Source organism: Terrapene carolina, unplaced genomic scaffold (assembly GCF_002925995.2).
Source record: "Terrapene carolina triunguis isolate 2854851 unplaced genomic scaffold, T_m_triunguis-2.0 Scaffold189, whole genome shotgun sequence".
Classification (NCBI taxonomy): Eukaryota; Metazoa; Chordata; order Testudines; family Emydidae; genus Terrapene; species Terrapene triunguis.
The window spans coordinates 12,334,033-12,353,738 of record NW_020664540.1 but is presented as its reverse complement, the minus strand read 5'-3'; the positions used below and the strand labels follow the sequence as shown (position 1 = coordinate 12,353,738).

General features: G+C 39.4%; 1 protein-coding gene across 1 annotated transcript in view; it reads right to left on the bottom strand.

The window, feature by feature from the left end:
• Positions 1-19,706, bottom strand: part of WDHD1 (WD repeat and HMG-box DNA binding protein 1) — a 44,803-nt gene that overhangs the window by 13,206 nt on the left and 11,891 nt on the right. The window contains exons 4-15 of the mRNA XM_026654255.2: positions 17,663-17,774; positions 17,021-17,071; positions 15,974-16,069; positions 14,237-14,329; positions 13,172-13,278; positions 8,218-8,359; positions 7,838-8,036; positions 7,466-7,650; positions 6,270-6,454; positions 4,435-4,676; positions 3,421-3,558; positions 1,650-1,806 (exon numbers count right to left, since the gene is read on the bottom strand). Coding sequence (XP_026510040.1) covers positions 1,650-1,806; positions 3,421-3,558; positions 4,435-4,676; positions 6,270-6,454; positions 7,466-7,650; positions 7,838-8,036; positions 8,218-8,359; positions 13,172-13,278; positions 14,237-14,329; positions 15,974-16,069; positions 17,021-17,071; positions 17,663-17,774 — 1,707 coding nt within the window. The remainder of the gene's footprint in view (positions 1-1,649; positions 1,807-3,420; positions 3,559-4,434; positions 4,677-6,269; positions 6,455-7,465; positions 7,651-7,837; positions 8,037-8,217; positions 8,360-13,171; positions 13,279-14,236; positions 14,330-15,973; positions 16,070-17,020; positions 17,072-17,662; positions 17,775-19,706) is intronic.

Here is a 19,706-nt window from a genome sequence, read left to right as displayed (position 1 = left end):
ATAAAACGTTCTTTGTAATTCATAGAGGAGCACACTTTTTCTTTAGAGCAGGAGGAAAAAAAACTCATGATGACTGACTTAGTCATCCCACCAGTTTGATATACATTTTAATGAGTTTCCTGGAGACCAGGGTTATTTAAAGATCTGGAAGAGGAAGTGGACAGTGAATTGAAGTCTGCCAGTGACACAAAACACTTTCACTTAATAAAACACTACAGAGGAGTGTAAAAAGCTCCATTTTGAATTACAGGAGAACCTCAGAGTTATGGACACCTCAGGAATGCCCCGCGGGAGCACCACGGCTCAGGGCTTTAGACCTGGAGTGCTGGGGCTCGGGACTTCAGCCCCATGGCTCCTCTCCCTGTTTCAGCCTCACAGGGGGCGCCGGGGCTTGGGGCTCCCCACGGCTCTCCTCCCAGTTTCAGCCGCTCCCAGTTTCAGCCAGGGGGGAAACATGCCAGGGGTTGGGGCTTTAGCTACGGGGGGAGCGCTGAAGCTGAAACCAGCACTCCCCTCGTAGCTAAATTGAAGCTGGGAACGGAGCCACAGGGCTGAAGTGTTGAGCCCCAGCGCTTCCGCCCCCCCCCCCGATCTAAAGCCCTGAGCCCAGGTGCTCCTGAGGTTCAGAAGCCCCAAGCCCCCTTTCCTGACCCTCTCCCACCCTGTGGCTGCAGCCCCAATCCGCTGTGGCTGAAGGCATGAGCTGGTTGTTTTTGGGGTTTTTTTTGTCTCCGCTGCTGCCTGATTGATTACTTCCAGTTCCACATGGTGTCTGGTTGACCGGTAAGTCCGTAACTCTGGTGTTCGTACCTTTGAGCTTCTACTGTACATTTTTTCTAAATTTATCTGCCAGCAGTCTGTAGGGTGGTGCACCATTGAAAAAACAAGCTGATGGGTTCAGAACTGGCGGGAACCTCTCCGGAAAAGGATGTAGAAGTCAGATAGCTGAATAAAAAGGCCAACCTAGTGTGGATCAGCAATTAAACAGATAGGATGCGTGGGTGCATTAAAAAAAGGGATAGAAAACTATCAATTACTTAAAACAATGTTATTGTCATATATTGTTCTATAAAATGACAGTTCACTCTCAGCTCCTCACAGTCATAGGCTAAGTATTATCACACAAATAACCAGCTACATCTGGATCCGCACAGGGATCCACCCACGTGGATGCCACTGCAGGATCTGGCAATTATTGAGGGGATACACGGGGGAAAGGTATACAAAGTAATCAAGGTGTTAAAAAAGCAATGTAGGACTGGACCAAATGGAATTGGGAGCTTATGATGCTGTTTTAGGAACCCCATAGTCAGAAGAAAGCTTACAAACTTATTTGCTTTAGAAAATTGTAATTTTAATAAGGTTTGTAATTCAGGATAAAATGTAAGATGCCTGTTAGCCACACATTAGAAATTTCTTATTCAAATTGTTACTGACAATTTTATTCAAGGTCAATTTAGTAATTAAATGTCCATTTTAAAAATTACATATATAATTGGATCACTTTCTGAGCATATTTATTAGCTATTTACCCTTTAAAAATCATGTTAGTTAAAGTTTCTTTATAGTTTCTATTATTATAAAGGGGAAACGTAACGTATACCATGGCCAAGACAAACGCATAAGTAACTCTCTTTGCAATATCCCACCTCAGCTGCTGGGGGTTTTCATGGATGCCAATTACCCAATAATGATCAGATTTTCCTTTGCAGTATTCTCTTGTGTCACATACTGGAATCCAGGTGTTCCCAAGTCCTCTGTTCAACATCTTCACAATTCCCTCAGAATCCACATAACATGGGGTACCTATTTGTAACAAACACAAGCATTGTTCTGGCAGCCAACTCAATCTACGGCCGCAATAGGACTAAGGATTTATGGGCAGATGCTGCTAGACAGCAGTGGTGAGGATGCCCAAATATTAAGTAATGTCATCCAGCCCAAAAGTACAAACTGTTTGGGAGAAACTATTGTTTGCTTAGAAAGCTGCACCACCTGCTGGCCAGATTATTCAAACTGACATTTAAACATGGAGATACGCAAGACATTGAAATTCCTGAAAGATCTTAAGAATTTGACAGAAAATAAGCTACTTTAGGAAAAACCCCAACGTTAGGAATAAGCACTTTTTCTACTATAAGTCTCAGAAGTTAGAAGTTCAACAGAAAGAAGGTTTCTCTCCTCAGCCCGAGGCACAGCAGTATTTGCAATTTATCCTGAAACTCCCAAGCAGGTAGTTCCCAAATTCAACTACTTAGCAGCTGTAAACATCATCTATATTTGATTCAGATGGTGCAGTCTCTCTGCTTTCTCACTATCCAGCCAAAATTGGGGCCTGGATGAAGGTTAGATGGTGGAGACTCAATCCACAGAAGAAAGAGGTAATACTGGTTGGCACAGAAAATATTCAGAAGAGATGTTAGGGCTGATACCTGTCCTTGGACTAGAGGGTGTTTATCTGCATTTAGTCAGTAAGGTGTACAAGCCAGGGATCCTGCTAGAACCCCAGTATTTTTTAGCACTCAAGTAGCATTAGTAGCCAAGAAGGGTTCTTCTCGTCTATGTAGAACTAGCAGATTGGAACCTCTCTTTTTGGATACAAAGCTGTCCAGTTATCCGGTCTTTGTCACCTCAAGCTGCAATTATTATTGCACACAAAGCTATCATTGAAGACCACTCACATTTCAGCTAGTGCAGAATGCAATTCCTGAATATTTAGTGGTGCTTCTCGCTGGGAGAATGACACCTGTAGTCCACAGGGTACTCTTGTTTCTAATTTGTGTCCAGGTGCAAGTCAAGGTGTTGGCTGCAACCTATAAAATAACTTTATAATTTTGTTCCTGACTATTGCAGAGAACACCTCTCCTCATGTTATACCACAGCAGTTGAGGTCAGTTGAAGAACTGACTTAAAAGCCCCCACATTTAAAAGGGGAGTGGTTGGTGGCATAGTGTTCCCAGCTACGGGCCCTCAGTTCCAGAACTCACTCCACACATTGATCTGACAGAGGAGACTTTGTTGACCTTCATAGAATGCTATAGGGCTCATCTATTTTTCTCACAGGCTTTTCCCTAAGCAGATATATTTGGGACAGATCTCAAGTTTTTTTCTATTTCAGTAGAATGGCAGAGATGTAACTTTTTTGGAGGGAGGCAGGAGGGAAGCTGATTGGCTCAAGGTTTTTTGGTAACATTTTAATGTATTTTTTTAATATTGTAAATGCACTAAGATTTCCAATTACCACATTTATATCAGAGGAAGATGGATGGATCAATGGTCACGAGACTTTCAAAACAAATTGGAGTTACAGGAACATCTTATTTTTTAAAAAATTAGGTGAATGCGTCTGTAAAATTCTCCATCTAAAAGAGAGCCAAGGTTGCTCACTGGAACTCTCATCACATAGCTGCATCATCTTACCTTCTGCTGAAAATCCTACCCACATCAGGTAGGATTTCCTTGTAAGAGGAAGTGGGTTTCCATGTAAAACCTGTCTCTTCTTTTTTCCTAACTCTATCAGCTGTACTCCAAGGCACTGGTCCCCATCAAAGCCAGTACCTAGTAAGAAAAGAAGGTCGACCCAATGACTGTGTTGCATAACAATATAATTTTAGACTTGATTAGACAGAATCTGATGGTAAAATGCATCTTCCTCTATCTGAGCTCATTTTAAATATAAGTTTTTAATTGAACACTTACCTGACTAATTCTATTTCAGGTCTATGCCTTAACTCCTAGGTCAAATAACTGAGAGCCCAATTCTGATCTCAGATATGTGGGTACATATTGTGTGCATCTTATAAGATCAGCTACAGCTCTTACAAGCACATGCGTAATATTTGTTTTTACAAACTACAGGGGCAATTTGCTCCCGTGTATCTGAAATCCAAGTTGGATCATGGCTATCTTACAGTTATGATCCTCTCCCCCCAAACTTAGCCAATTATCAAAACATTTCATTTGTTCCTGCCTAGCAATTAAATGTCTATAGCATATTCTTCTTCAGAATTCAAGATATTTTAAGTGATAGAGGTGTATAAATATGCAATGAGGCCAACATTTGCAAACTTGAGTGCCTAAAATTTCAAGCAACAATTTTTTTTGCTGATTTTCACAAGTGTTGAGCACCTACAACTCCTACTGAAGTCAATGGGAGCTGTGCATCCTTAGCACCTTTCAAAATTAGGTTACTTATTTTTAGGTGCCTAATTTAAGGCACTCGAGTTTGAATATGTAGGCTTTATTTGTTTAATGACATTTGTGGGTTTGCAGCAATAAAAGGAGTAACTGGTGGAGGAGGAGAGAGGAAGCACAGAGTGAGGAAAAGAAAAGAATTGGTGACCATGCACAATAAACCAATACTTGAAATCACTAACAAGAGATGGTAGGGCTTTAAAACAAACCAGAAAAAAAGTATGAGAGGAAGAAGAGTACCTCTGTGATAAATAACCACAAGCTGCTCTCCATGTCCCGCCATTGACACCACTGGACCAGGGAGACTGAAGATCTCTTTCTGAACTCCACCAATTGTAAACACACGAGTTAGCATGGCACTAGTGGCACAAGCAGCCCAGCCCTGACCCAGACAAATAGCTTCAATATCTTCATCCTTTGGCATATCTACTGTCCATTCCTTGTTGGAATCCCAAGAGCTAAAATGAACGCAATGAAGTTTGCTAAAAAATGAGAGGAATAAAAGGAAAACATTTAAACATTTAAATCTGAAATAGACAGCGTAACTTAAAATACACCGTCCACTTACCTGTGCTCTGTAAAGTTTTATTGTTTTCTGAGTCTGGGGATTACCTACAATTTGCAACTATCAGACAAGTGAAATGGCATGATACTTGCAGATTACCATTTATAATCCTATTGCTCAGTGACTGATCATCCAATTCAATTTGCAGCTTCAGAAATCCAAGCTTCAGCAATCCAGATTCTTCAAAAGCATGATGTGGAATCTGATTGGAGTCTATGGGTGGGATCTTCAGATGCGCTGAGCAACTCCAACTCCAATTAAAATTAATGGGAGCGGAGGGTGCTAACCACGCCTGAAAATCAGGCCCTACAAATCTTGTCACATTTTCCTGACAAATTCTGTTGTTTTTTTATTAAAACTTTTAGTTTTTAAAATTTAAGCTTTAAGAGATAGACATAAGCAAATTGCTTTAAAAAATTCAATTTGATGAGAGTTTATTTGCATGAATAGTTCTATTCAGTGCTGCAAGGATATAAAAAAAATAAAAAAGACAGACAACTCCCACAGATATCTGTCAGGGGTAAGTAAGATCTACCCAGGGATAGGGCTACATGTTTAGGGTTTGATCCCTGTGTCCATGATTCATTACTGCCCATTATATTCCTGGTTGTCATTTAAAAGTGGAATTTCAAGTGCAACATCTTTCATATGGCAAATTTAAAAATACAGCCACTTTAGAGTCCTGTTACATTCAAACACCAGAAGGCAAAAAAGGCAGACTCCCAAGTGTTTGACACGGTACCCCAAGTGTTTGACACACTTTTGAAAAAGCCTTGAAAAACTTACAGGTTTTTCAGAGCTCCTATAACTAGTAGATGCTGATCACATTTTATAAATTAAGAGCTACATTTTGGCTAGTTGTACATGGACGAACTGGGTGAGGAAATGGGTAGAAGATCCTTCTCTCCCCAAAACACTCACTTAAGAATCAGGCAGAATGTTATTGCTATTACTCCTTAAGTGTAAGGGAGAACATTCTAGCATGCCCAGCTGCTGTTGGAAAGCATGTACTGCACGTTTCATCAGCAGGTTCTAAGAAGCACTATACAGTGCACAACTTAAGTCATTCTGTCAGTGTGTGCCCTGCAGCTAAAATGCATCTCCACACCAATGTTCAGACACAATAGCTTTCTATCATCACTCCTACTACTGCAGAGAGAAGTAACAACCTGGCCAACAGTACCTTATCATGCATTATTGACTTGAGGGGATTGAAATTCTGTCATTAGTATGTACAGTTTCTCTTGAGACATCAATGCATTAAAATCTTCCAATATACACTTGGAAAGACAGAAGAACTTCAAATAACAAGAAACAAAGAAAAGCTAACTGCACTACATAAAGTATTAGGATACTCCTTAAATCTACATAGTGGAAGGATGTGAAAATCTACCACCATTTTTTTTTTTTTTAAAATCAAGAACCAAAGAGTTATAACTACAAAGAGCTCTTCGAACATGCTGACTTTAATTCCACAGTACAGGTTCCATGCAGATGCACTACAGTTTACCTTGCAAGTTCCTCTGTACTCTCACATGCCAACAGGATAGCTTCACTGGAGAGATCAGCCATTGTGTGATTCAGAGAATTTGGCAAGTGTGTTGCATGATGTATAGAGGTATCGTGAAACTCCACATCTATAGCGTTGTCTTGCTCATCATTATAACAACGAATAATACCAATAGAGTTCCACACCTATAAGACAAAAGATGAAGAATATGAGCAATTCCAAAGAAGCTAGTTAAATTATTCACACCTATGAACAGCTTAAAAAGTTTTTTTTTTTTTAAATCAAATTCATGGCTCCTGAATAAAAATATAACTGGCTTTCATCTGTAGAAACCCACCCACCCAGAGTGGCCGTGGCTGTCAGCTGCTGGGGCCGGAACTGTCCCCCTGCTCCTCCCTATGGCCGGAGCTGGAGCTGTCCCCGCTCCCCGTGCCTCCCAGCAGCCACAGCTGGAGCTGTCAGCAGCCAGGGCTGGAGTTGGCACTGTCCTCCCCCTCCCACCCATAGCAGCAGGAACTGTCAGTGCCCCCCCCCCCACAGTGGGACCTGGGCTGTCAGTCCCCCCAGCAGTCAGCCTTTCCCCCCACCCCAGTTATTTTTAGTAAAAGTCATGGAAAGGTCGCAGGCTTCCGTGAATTTTTGTTTATTGCCCGCAACCTGTCCCTGACTTTTACTAAAAATAACAGTGACAAAATCTTAATCTTAGTCACAGTTGAAGATAAACGATTTAAAAGAGTATTTTATCTAGAATGCAATAGCACAGGTACAAAATGTCATATTTTAATTTTCCCTTAAAACTAAATATTGTGTCTACATCAAAATAAATAAAAATAGGAACTTCTAACTCATGTATGATTTGGGCAAGTTATTTAACCTCTCTACAGCCAAGTTTCTCTATGTGTAAAATGGGGATATATATATATTCTATATATAATGCTTACCCATCTTTTTAGAAGTACTTTGAGATTTACAGGTAAAAGATGCTAAGTGCAAAGTATACCATTAAGAGTTCTGGGTATTAACAGAAGGCTACTTTTATTATTTAGCTTCAGAGTTATGTCAAATTTTACAGCTTTCCAAGATAACAGTAAAAAATTTGATTTTAGTCTTAGACAAGTCAAACAAGAAGTAGTGTCAGTAATTACTGCAGAAGTTATCATACCAATCAACGCAGCCATAGATAAAATTAGACTTACCATGAAGCGGTGCGTGAGGTGCGAAGGGGTGGAACCAGACTGGAATGGCTTTTGTTGGGGGGTTGGCATTGGTCCGTCATAGAAAGGTCTTTGGGTGGTTGATACTGGCAGAACTGGAATGCTACCATCTTGGTCATTGTCATCATCTTTTTCAAGATTGGAATTAACTTTCATCAGTGCAGTATCTAGAAGGTAAAACTTTAATATCAGAGAATTACCATGGCAGATGAGATAGAAAACAATTAAAGAAAACACTAAAAACTGTGTAGTGTGATAAAACAGAGGCCGTATTTGAACAGAGGATGTAGGTAAGACTCAATAAAACACTATCAGATCCTGAAAAAACACTATAAGAGCCAGTTCATTCTGTACCTAGTGAGTTCTCATCATCCTCTATTATTGCCCCTCGGTGTCTAGGATGGCCTGAAGCTAGCATGAGGTCGTCATCATCATCATCTTCCTCATTAGATACGACCCTTGGAGATGATCGTGGCTCAATCAGGTCTGTGTTTAAAAAGTCATCATCTTCATCAAAAAGATCATTGTAGTCCTTTGTCACTGCACTGGAGACCTAAAGTGAAATAACAGTAATCAAAGAGCATTTTTCTGAACCTGGCATTCACAAATTGGATTAGCTAATAACCAAACCAAACGGGCTGAGTCTGCTAGAGCTTTGAGTTTTTATGTGCTCAGTCAAAATAAGAATGATTGCTTAACCAATACAGATGAGGGTTAAGTAATATTTTTATTACCTTGCCACTTGATTTCTTTCCATCTCTATTACAAACATTCTCAAGCAGCCCCAGATTTCCTTCAGTGTCTGTATATGCTATTTGCCCACCTTTGGGGTGCCATGCCAGCCCACAGATGGTGTAACCTTTCTCATGTTTCATCCTAAAAACAAAAAATGTTTTTAAGCTTCTTAAGGTAGGAACCTTCATAAGTGTATTCTGCAAAGTTCTAGTGCTCCTTGGTGCTATAAAACAACATATAGATAAATGTAGCAACAACAAAATTAAGAGGTGCAGAGAAGGGCTACTACAATGATTAGAGAAATGGAGAAACTGCCTTATGACAGGAAACTTAAGGAGCTTGGCTTGTTTAGCTAAAAAAAAAAAAACAAAGGCTGAGGGAAGATATGATTGCTCTCTATAAATACATTAGTGGAATAAACAACAGGAAGGGAAAAGAGTTATTTAAGTAAAGGGCTAATGTTGGCACAAGAACATATGGATATAAACTGGCCATCAACAAGATTAGGCTTGAAATTAGACAAAGATTTCTAACCATCAGAGTAGCAGCGTTCTGGGACAGCCTTTCAAAGGGAGTAGTGTGGGCAAAAAAAACTAACTTGTTTCAAGACTGAGCTTGATAAATTTATGGAGAAGATGGTATGATGAGGTTGCCTCCAATGGCATACACCACATCCATGACTGCTATTAGCAAATATCTCCAAGGGCCACAAATGGGACTTTAGATGGGGAGAGTTCTGGGGGAGAGAATTTTTTCCCATGTGTCTCGCTGGTGAGACTCGCTCACATGCTCAGGGTCTAACTGATCGCTGTATTTGGGATTGGGAAGGAATTATTCCCCCAGGTCAGATTGGTAGAGATCCACCGGGGGTTTCGCCTTCCTCTGCAGCATGGGTCACTTGCTGGTTTGAACTAGAGTAAATGGTGGATTCTCTGTAACTTGAAGTCTTTAAAAATCAAGATCCGAGGACTTCAATAACTCAGCCAGAGGTTATGGGCCTATTGCAGGAGTGGGGGGCGGGGAGAGGGTCAGATCTGTGGCCTGTGATGTGCAGGAAGTCAGTCTAGATCAGGAATACTCAATTAGATTTACCCATGGGCTGATTTGAGAATTTTATGACAAGAGGCGGGCCATTAGTGCAGAAGGCTGACAACACAAAACAAAACTTCAGCTGCCAATAAATAAAGACCCTGACTGCAACATAAGTATTAGTGTTTCTTTTAACAAAATGTATAAATCAACATGATTGCCAGAAACAAAAGGTAATATCTAATGGGAGAAGTGACATTGACGATCTCTGGCAAGCTTTGCGAAGAGTGTTTTGTAGGAGGTCAGGGCAAGGCACACGCACTGTTGAAGATGCTCATCTGTCAGGCAATTGCAGCGTTGTTTTTTTATAATGTTCATGGTAGAAAACCCAGATTCGCAGAGGTATGTTGAAAGATAGATGGCTAGATTCTGGCTATTCTGAAACGGCTCAGCATATTGAGTCCAGAAATCACAAGTCCCACTTCTCTGAATTTTGCCTTCAAGACATCTGAGCTCTGGAGCCTTACAATTTCTACTTGAAGGGAACCTTCATCAATTAAATCAAGAATGTTCTTTGCTTTAGAAGGGCAAGGTCCACCAGCAGAAACAACAAACGGATGACAAATAAATAAAAGCAAATCCTTTGGAATTTTAAAATTCTCAAATCACATTTTAAAATTTTCAATCAGATTGTTTAGGAATTCTTGGATCGTTTTCATTGAAGTTTCATCTGTAACAACAAAATGCAATGTGGGAAAATGCAGCATCTTTCCCGTTAAGTCTGTCTGAAAGATTTCATGATTCTTCTGAAAGGCACACACTTTTTCAAACAGATCCCCGACACTGCTTGCATGGCCTTGGAGCTGCAAGCTGAGGGAATTCAAGTGACCAGTAATATCGTACAGAAAAGTTACCTGTGACATAGAGGAGACATCATTTATAAATTCCAGGAACTCGCAAGCCTTGGTACTGTGGTTTGAAAGAAATTTGATTATTTCTTTTTGAAGTGCACAAAACTTCTCTAACATGCACCTCCTACTTAACCAGTGAATGTCGTTGTGCTGCAACAGGTCACTGTATTCAGCTGAAACGTCTTGTAAAAAAAGCTTTAAAAAGACTATGTTGCAAGTTAGAAGTTGAATGTATGTAGTTCATTAATGTCATCACAATACCCATTGTCTGGGGACTTGAAAAAAAATTTTTTACTGCATAGGACAGTCTGGTGAATGATGCAGTGACGTGTATTTAATGAAGGGTGTATCGCTGCCAAACGTGAAGCAAAGCCCTTTTCTTTCCCTGCCAATCTGTAACAATCAAATTTACTTTCTGCAGATCTAAACCATTTTTTTCAAAAAAGTCTTTTACCTTTTCAAAAATTCTCTCTCCTGTGGAGTAGGATTCTAATGGTTTTAAGCACAAAAATTCTTCCTTGAAAATTTCACCATTATAAAATCTAACAAGCAGTGATAGCTGGGCAGTGTCACTTAAATCGCTTGATTTGTCCACTGAAAGAGACATGTATTTGGCATTTTTTAAATCAGAAAGAAGTGCTGACAAACAATCCTCGTAAATTACCTCCAATCTTTGCACTGCCATGGAATCAGACAGGGGAATTTGCTTCATATGGTTCACATTGTCATCTTTGTTTTTATCCCTGGCAAAAAGCTCCTCCAGCATTTCCAATGGCATTTCTTCACAAGCTTGGCACCCAAGAAAGGCTTTTTCTTTTTAGCTAGTACCAACATTATCCGAAGAGAAGCAGCTGTTGCTTTTTCCTGTAGTCGCTGATGTTGTGAGAATGACATTTGAAATGTAATACGAAGACTTCAGATTTTCAATTTTGTCACGTCTTGCAACACTGCCAGGAGGCTAGGCCGTGTTGAAGTTACTGTGCTTTGATTCAAAGTGTCACCTCACATTGATGACCTTACAGATGGATACAGTGGTTTGGCATATTAAACTCAAAGGTTTTGCGTTTAAACGAGGAAAATTGGCTGTCCAGTTTGGGTTAAAAGCTTGGTTTTTGCTGTCGACTTTGCAATGTTTACTCCCACTCGCATTCATTTTTGGCTTCATTTCCATCATTAATGAAAAAATGGGCAGCATCCTAGCTCAATCATAGCCAATGCTATCACGAGAACTTAGGATCCAGTAAGCAGTGCTTAATTTGTGCCAGGGGATGCTGGGGCTCAGCCCTGGCACCTCTGGACTCCCAGCCAGCAGCTGCCCAGCTCCGGCTGCCCACCTCTTAAGGCAGCGCCATTGTCAGCAGCAGCGCAAAAGAGTGGCACTACCATGCCACCCTTACCTCTGTGCTGCTGCTGGTGGCAGCGCTGCCTTCAGAGCTGGGCACCCAGCCAGCAGCTGCCCCTCTCCAGTCGCTTAATTTGTGCCAGGACTCGCTGGGGCTGAGTCCCCGGCACCTCTTTCATTACAAATTAAGCATTGCAAGTAAATTACTTACTAAGTATCAGGGGGCAGCCGAGTTAGTCTGTATCCACAAAAACAACAAGGGGTCCGGTGGCACCTTAAAGACTAACAGATTTATTGGGGAATAAGCTTTCGTGGGTAAATAAATCTGTTAGTCTTTATGGTGCCACCAGACTCCTTGTTACTTACTAAGGAAATCATAGGCAAATGACAGGCAGCGGAACATATTTTTAAGGTGAGCTGGCGGGTCATACAGGAAGCTTTGTCGGGCCTGCGGGCCGCCTACTGAGTATCACTGGTCTAGATGATCATGATGGTCCCTTCTGGCCTCAAAGTCTATGAAGTGAAGTGAAGTTAGCAGAAATATGTAATATAGCACCTAAAAGTTCTTCCTTTCGTATGAAGAAAATCAATTAGAGTTTTAAAACAATTAATAAATCAGAATTATATTCATGAAATGATAATTTCCCACTATAGGTGGAAAAAGAGAAGTAATTCCCCAGCAGACATGTCCTGCTGAATTGTCCAGTTACAATAGCACACACGGCTGCTCTCGTGAATCATATTTGACTAATTAGCCCTTTGCCTCAAATGTCAAATGGATTAAGTCTCCTCTCTCCCTTTGTTCTCATGTAAGTGTCCTCCTACGAATCATCGGTGTATAATCTTCCTGGGCTCCTAACATGTATTTTAAAACTATTAATCATGTTTCTTATCTGACTTATTCACATGCAAAACCCCTCCCTCCTCCTCACTTCATCATACTTATGGAACAGAGATACTTTACTAACAAGACAGTAGCACAATCAGGTTCTGCCTTTTCTCCTTTGGGGCAAAGGAGAAAAAGATTCATCAAGGAGTCAACCACTCTATTTCCCCACCTCCTGTTTTAAGTATCCCATTCTTGAAAAAATGCATCACAAGAGCCATTGTTCTTGCCCTTTCGGGAGGCTCAAAGCTATAGTCCCCTCACAGCCTATCACAACACTAATCTTTATAAATTAACCAAAGGATGAAGGTGAGTAATAAATGCATCACCTTATCCACTGAGGGCTAGATAGGGGTATTTAGTCATAAACCCACACTCGGGTCCCTGCCCCAGAAGAATTGCCAGGAGACATTCTGACTCAAAGTGAGAATACCTCCCAGAGAGGTTATCCTGGTTACCCTGAGAGGAAAGCATGGTGCACACTGCACACTATGTGTACATGTGTGATGATGCCTTGGCTTTGCCTACTCCCCTCCCTCTTTCTGGGAAGTTGCTCCTGGTGAGGGGAAGAGGTAAAGTATCTCAAGCAGCCCCTGAGCTCCCTTGAGTGCAAGAGAAAGTGGAATTTTTTGTAAATCTAAACATATATCTTTTTAATAGCTTTCTATAAGAAAATTATGTATCTATTTACATGGACAAAGTCTAAAAATAAGGGATAAGAAAAAACTCCCCTTTGTGAAAACAATAGATAAACATTTATATATTGTATGGAAAGCAATGAATACCTCTCCACGCACTCCTGAGCGTCCACGTTCCAAACTGCTATAGAACCATCGACACTTCCAGCTGCCACATACTGTCCGCACGGAGACCAGGTCACAATACTCAGAGTCTAGGGAAAGTAGACATTACTATTAGTTGAGCGCTGACAATGTTCTTGGTCCTGTATAGTAAAATAGACATCTATGAAAAAGATTAAGAACTTTTAGCAAACTGTATCCAGCTGTCCGTGGGAGGATTTTTTGCTACCCTCGTGTAAGAGCCACTCTTTAAAAATCAGCACATTTTTTATTCCTTTTCATTCAGAGTACTTCTTTTCAGTCACTTCATGCTGTAGAGAAGTGCAACAAAGTCTGAGTTTTTCGAATGTCCTGCAACACGTGGACAGAAGCAAAATGCATTTTGCAACTGCAAAAAGCAACCATTTTAGGTGGAGTTAGGTACACATAAAAGACTGTTTTATATTTTAATATTTGAAAGACTATTAAGATCTGTTCCATTGACGATTCGCCCAGTGATTTACACATGTACTGTACCAAGACTCTTGTAGGCCTAGGTACACATATATCTAAATTACCATGTAGGTGAATTAGCATTCTTCTACCCAGCGATCTCCAAAGACGTGATGTTATAAGACAGGGGATAGCAAAGTTGCTATTTCCCTACTATGTAGGCAGATTTCAATTCATCAAAATATAAATAGAATAATGAAACCTCTACTATGCAAGCAAGCAAAGAAATATTCCTAACAGTTCTTTTTGTATTAAATCTATTTGGAACAAACATCTGGAACAGATGTTCCCAAACTCAGGCCCACAGAGACCTGGCTGGTTACGTGTTGCTGTCTCTCCTCTTGATTTTCTACCACATTGCATCCAAGGATACTTCAAAACACTTTATACAGAAAAGTAATATTAGGAAAGTATCTAAACTACTGCTGTAGATTCCACAAGATTGCAAATGAGAGGGAAATTGACCTGGAGGGTAGATGTCCATGAGACAATTTCTAAGAGGATGTGTTTCACCCTATGACAAAGTTTGCAAACCTATGATTTAGGGCACGCACTTACCTGAGTAATGAAATTATCTGAAAGATCAAATTGATTATCCCAAGTTTCTCTTCTGTACAGTTTAACAACTTTCTCAACTGGAACTGCTAGTAACTATTCAGGGGGAAAAAAGTGTTAATTTAGGACAAATCAAATTTTTTTAAACAGTTTATTTTTATTTCACGTTTCCCTTCCCATTCAAATAAGGCTAATTACAGCAGCCAACAAGCAGTGTAGTTCCTTTATTCAGAAGGGATATTATAGTTGTAACTGCCACAACAGCCAATCTGACACAGTATCTTTTAATTAGCATCTCAACATTGTTGATTGATACAATAAAGACAGACAAAACATTGTGAATTATATTGGAAATTTCAAGAAACCGTAAGTAAGCATATTTGAGCACAGCAGTTTGTATTTTAATCTGCATTTATTTCTGGCAGAAGGATGAAAAGGCTGACTGCTGACCCTGAAAATTACAGAAATTCTGACCTTTGGAACAGCTAGCAAAATTTATAAATAGTTTTCAACTGCTTATAAATAAAACTTCCCCCAATGGACCCCTTCAAAAGTTGATATCTATAAAACCTTTTGAGCGGATTTATTAATATCTTATACTTATATTGTTTGATAATATTTTATATATAAATCTTTGATTCCTAAACAAGATAATTTCACCTAATTCAAAGAGTACAAAAAAACAAGGAAAAAAACAAAGTTATTGCCAGTCACCCCATAGACCACTGTAGGTCAAAGTACTTCTTACATTATGTCTAAATAAGAAAAATAATACATTTGTTTAAATTTCAAAATATGAATGCAATATAGATTGTTCTGCCAATCAAAACTGTTACTGTTTTAGAATTGTATACAAATTGTATACCTGTAGAGCAACATGCAAATCTAATGGACTGTAAGTGATATTCAAGCAGGCTCAAAAAGGTGATACATGGTCTTCTGCACCACTTAAGCCTCCTGGTACCAGTGCTAGTGGACATGGGCTAAGAGACTCTACATAAAGCCTGAGAACAAGATGGCCTGAAGTGGATTATTCAGACAAGGTTTGTGAGGGGACAATGGAAATGCACTTATGCAGATCCAGTGGATGGGAACCGCACAGGGGGTGTAGAAGTTGCAACCATTTTTTCAGATCATAAGCTGGAAGAGAGATTTTTCCATATCTCCCACTTTCACTTAGCTCCCTGTCCAAAGCCCCTTTACTATGGCTATGTGCATGGTAGGGTAAGTTTCACATTATATATACATTTTATTTGTAATGTAACAATCAGCATTTCTTCATTCACACTAAAATCAATTTTATTCTTCTGTTGAAAATACAGTAACTTATTATTTAAAAGGCTTGTTTATTTATACAATAGAAATTATTCACAGTATAAAGTTTACTTACATGAAAGAACGACTGAACCACTTTGATACCTAGTAGTGAACAAAGAAGTTATTTCCCCACCAACAGGGTTCCTTCCTGTTCAGCATAACTTGAATATATAATACTGTATCAGGCTGACAGCTGGAGTATTGCCAGCCTCACTTTGGCACTGGCTATACAGTACTTTAACAAGTATCCATTTCCAGGTTTTGTTGTTTTTTTTCAATAATTTCATCAAACACACTTTTCTTATTTTTTGGTGTTGGGATATGGATTGGCCTGGATTAAATTCCGTTGTTAACAATCAATGTGCCAAGTACTCGCAGAGAGAGAGAGGACTAATACAGACAGCAAAACAATATGTCACTTACCTTCCCACTTTTAGGCTGCCAGGCAAGCCTACATATTGATTTAGCATTTATCACATCGTTACACTTCTGCAGCAGTGGCCAGCTTGTCACGCAGGTCTGAAAACAGAATATTTAGGAACTAGGTTCTCTACATTGCAATTGCAAAAATCCTTCGGTATTATAAAAAAGAAAGTCTTAAAAGTGGAGTGTGGGGAAAAGAGGTAATTATACTAGAATTGTGGAAGTGAGTAATATCTCTCACTCAAATATGATAGTAAGTCTGTCTTATTATTATTATTATAAAAAACCATGCCCAGGTTTTATAACTTAGTGAAAATATTTTTATAAAAGTATAGCTACTTATAAAATATAGCATAATGTCTCAGACCAAGCGCAAACCTTTCATTTTTAGTTAAATGTGGTACAAATCAGATTGGTTATTCTACCCGATTAATACTTTGTAAAACCACAGTGATTTTAATATGGTTGGACAGGGTGTGTGTCAAGGCAGGATTTGATCATAGCAATAAAAAAAGGGTTGTATTGTTGTGCCCCATATTACTGCTTATACATTAAAATGCAAATCACAGCTATGATCTCAAAACATTGCATACGAAAAGTTACAGTGCCAGCATAGCTATATGAAAGGCATCCACAATCATAGATTCTAATGCTAGGTCTGACAATTTAGGTGTGTATTTGTCTTAAAAACTAGCAAATCACAAGGATACTACTCAATCCTGCAATCAGCCCATGTATAATTACTCCCATTTGGAGTCCCATTGTAGAGTCAACGGGACTTAAGCAAAAGCAATTCTAGACACAACTCTGCAGGATTGGGCCCTAACTCTGGAGAACTACATTATTATGAGCTTTTGTAAGCATTAAACCTACAAATTAGATTTCATCTGAATTAGGATTTTTAAAATATTTATCTTTTCCATTTATTGCCAATACACCAATTCTGACACATCCAAAGACAAAACGCATTCTTTTACTTAAGACCATTCTTTTGTAAAATACACACAGTAAAATCTAAGGTTTAACTCCAAAAGATTAGCATTTTACCTGATCTGAGATTTTCCATACTCTGACAGACCCATCACAGCTTGCTGATGTCTATATAAGAAAGAGTAGTTTTTAAAATGTCATCAACAATTCGCAGTAAAAGTAGCAAAAGTCATGCTACAATTAAAAGTTTAAGAGGTGTACAGCCAGCAATATAGACAAATACTATATGAACAGCCTTTAAACAAACTCACAATAACTTGTATATGATTTATATTTTTATATTAAATAAAATATAAATCATCGTTTGAAAATATATGAAACTCTTGTTCATTCCAAAGCTTCTGTATTTACAAATTCTTCACAATGAAATACTTAAAATTAGATGTCATTTTTTTTAAAAAATCAACATTTTGTTTTAAATTATATTAGTGGATCAACTTCTCCTCTCAGCAGTAAGGACAATACAAAAATTTCACATTGAGAATGTATGTGTAGGAAAGTAAAGCTAAGGTTATTGGAGACAGTTTGATATTCACACGATCCTTTTGATGGGCCATGCTCAGTAGACAAATTAAATAAAAACAATGTCCTCTGTGCCTCTGGACCATTTTATGATTTAAGATCCCATAAGAAACATAAAATATGAACTGCTGGAGGAAAAAGTAGTACAAGGTAGAAAGTGACAGGAAAATGTTTTACCAGAAAAGCATCTTGCGGATCAAAAGACAGACTTAGGACAGGGGCATCATGTCCTCTGAATGTTTTCTGTTGGCTGCTATCTGTCACCTCCACAACTTTGACCATAAAATCACTGCAGATGAGAGAAATGCACTTAATTAACCAGATTATTTTAATACTGACTGGCAGGCCTTTATTCTGCTTTGATTGAAGTAAATGTGAGTTCTATCTTATTGATCATTGAGGGATAGGGTGCTTTTTTAATCACACTTATCACTGTAGAATCTATGTGAAAATATAAGTCTGGCCATTTACTTCAACGGGAGCAGGAGCAGGCCATCAATATCAGAATAGAATAACTTTTCCCCTAAATTAAAGAGGAAATGTAATGCTTTAATAAGAAATCATGTATGTGTCATAATCACACCACCCCACCCCATATTAATAACTATATTATTATGTAATTTTAGACTAATATCACCTAAATCTGTATTTTGGCTATTGAAAAGTAGATATTTATATTTTATCATTACCACAACTGATTGACTTATCTTGTTAAATAGCTGATATATATGCATATTAAGCTTGTTTGCTAAAAATTGTTATGAAACTTTAAAATATTTCATTGAAAGAATGCATTAGCTAATTTTCAAATATTTGGATTTTTTCAGTATTATAGATTCATAGATTCTAGGACTGGAAGGGACCTCGAGAGATCATCGAGTCCAGTCCCCTGCCCGCATGGCAGGACCAAATACTGTCTAGACCATCCCTGATAGACATTTATCTAACCTACTCTTAAATATCTCCAGAGATGGAGATTCCACAACCTCCCTAGGCAATTTATTCCAGTGTTTAACCACCCTGACAGTTAGGAACTTTTTCCTAATGTCCAATCTAGACCTCCCTTGCTGCAGTTTAAGCCCATTGCTTCTTGTTCTATCCTTAGAGGCTAAGGAGAACAAGTTTTCTCCCTCCTCCTTATGACACCCTTTTAGATACCTGAAAACTGCTATCATGTCCCCTCTCAGGCCTGGTCTACACTAACCCCCCAAGTCGAAGTAAGGTACGCAACTTCAGCTACGTGAATAACGTAGCTGAAGTCGACATACCTTACTTCGAACTTACCGCGGTTCAGACGCGGTCCACACGGGGCAGGCAGGCTCCCCCGTCGACTCCGCGGTACTCCTCTCATTGAGATGGAGTACCGCAGTCGACGGCGAGCACTTCCTGGTTCGATTTATCGCGTCCAGACCAGACGCGATAAATCGAACCCGGAAGTTCGATCCCCAGCTGCCGAACTAGCAGCTAAGTATAGACCAGCCCTCAGTCTTCTCTTTTCCAAACTAAACAAACCCAATTCTTTCAGCCTTCCTTCATAGGTTATGTTCTCAAGACCTTTAATCATTCTTGTTGCTCTTCTCTGGACCCTCTCCAATTTCTCCACATCTTTCTTGAAATGCGGTGCCCAGAACTGGACACAATACTCCAGCTGAGGCCTAACCAGCACAGAGTAGAGCGGAAGAATGACTTCTCGTGTCTTGCTCACAACACACTTGTTAATACATCCCAGAATCATGTTTGCTTTTTTTGCAACAGCATCACACTGTTGACTCATATTTAGCTTGTGGTCCACTATAACCCCTAGATCCCTTTCTGCCGTACTCCTTCCTAGTCAGTCTCTTCCCATTCTGTATGTGTGAAACTGATTTTTCCTTCCTAAGTGGAGCACTTTGCATTTGTCTTTGTTAAACTTCATCCTGTTTACCTCAGACCATTTCTCCAATTTGTCCAGATCATTTTGAATTATGACCCTGTCCTCCAAAGCAGTTGCAATCCCTCCCAGTTTGGTATCATCCGCAAACTTAATAAGCGTAATTTCTATGCCAATATCTAAGTCGTTAATGAAGATGTTGAACAGAGCCGGTCCCAAAACAGACCCCTGCGGAACCCCACTCGTTATGCCTTTCCAGCAGGATTGGGAACCATTAATAACAACTTTCTGAGTACGGTTATCCAGCCAGTTATGCACCCACCTTATAGTAGCCCCATCTAAATTGTATTT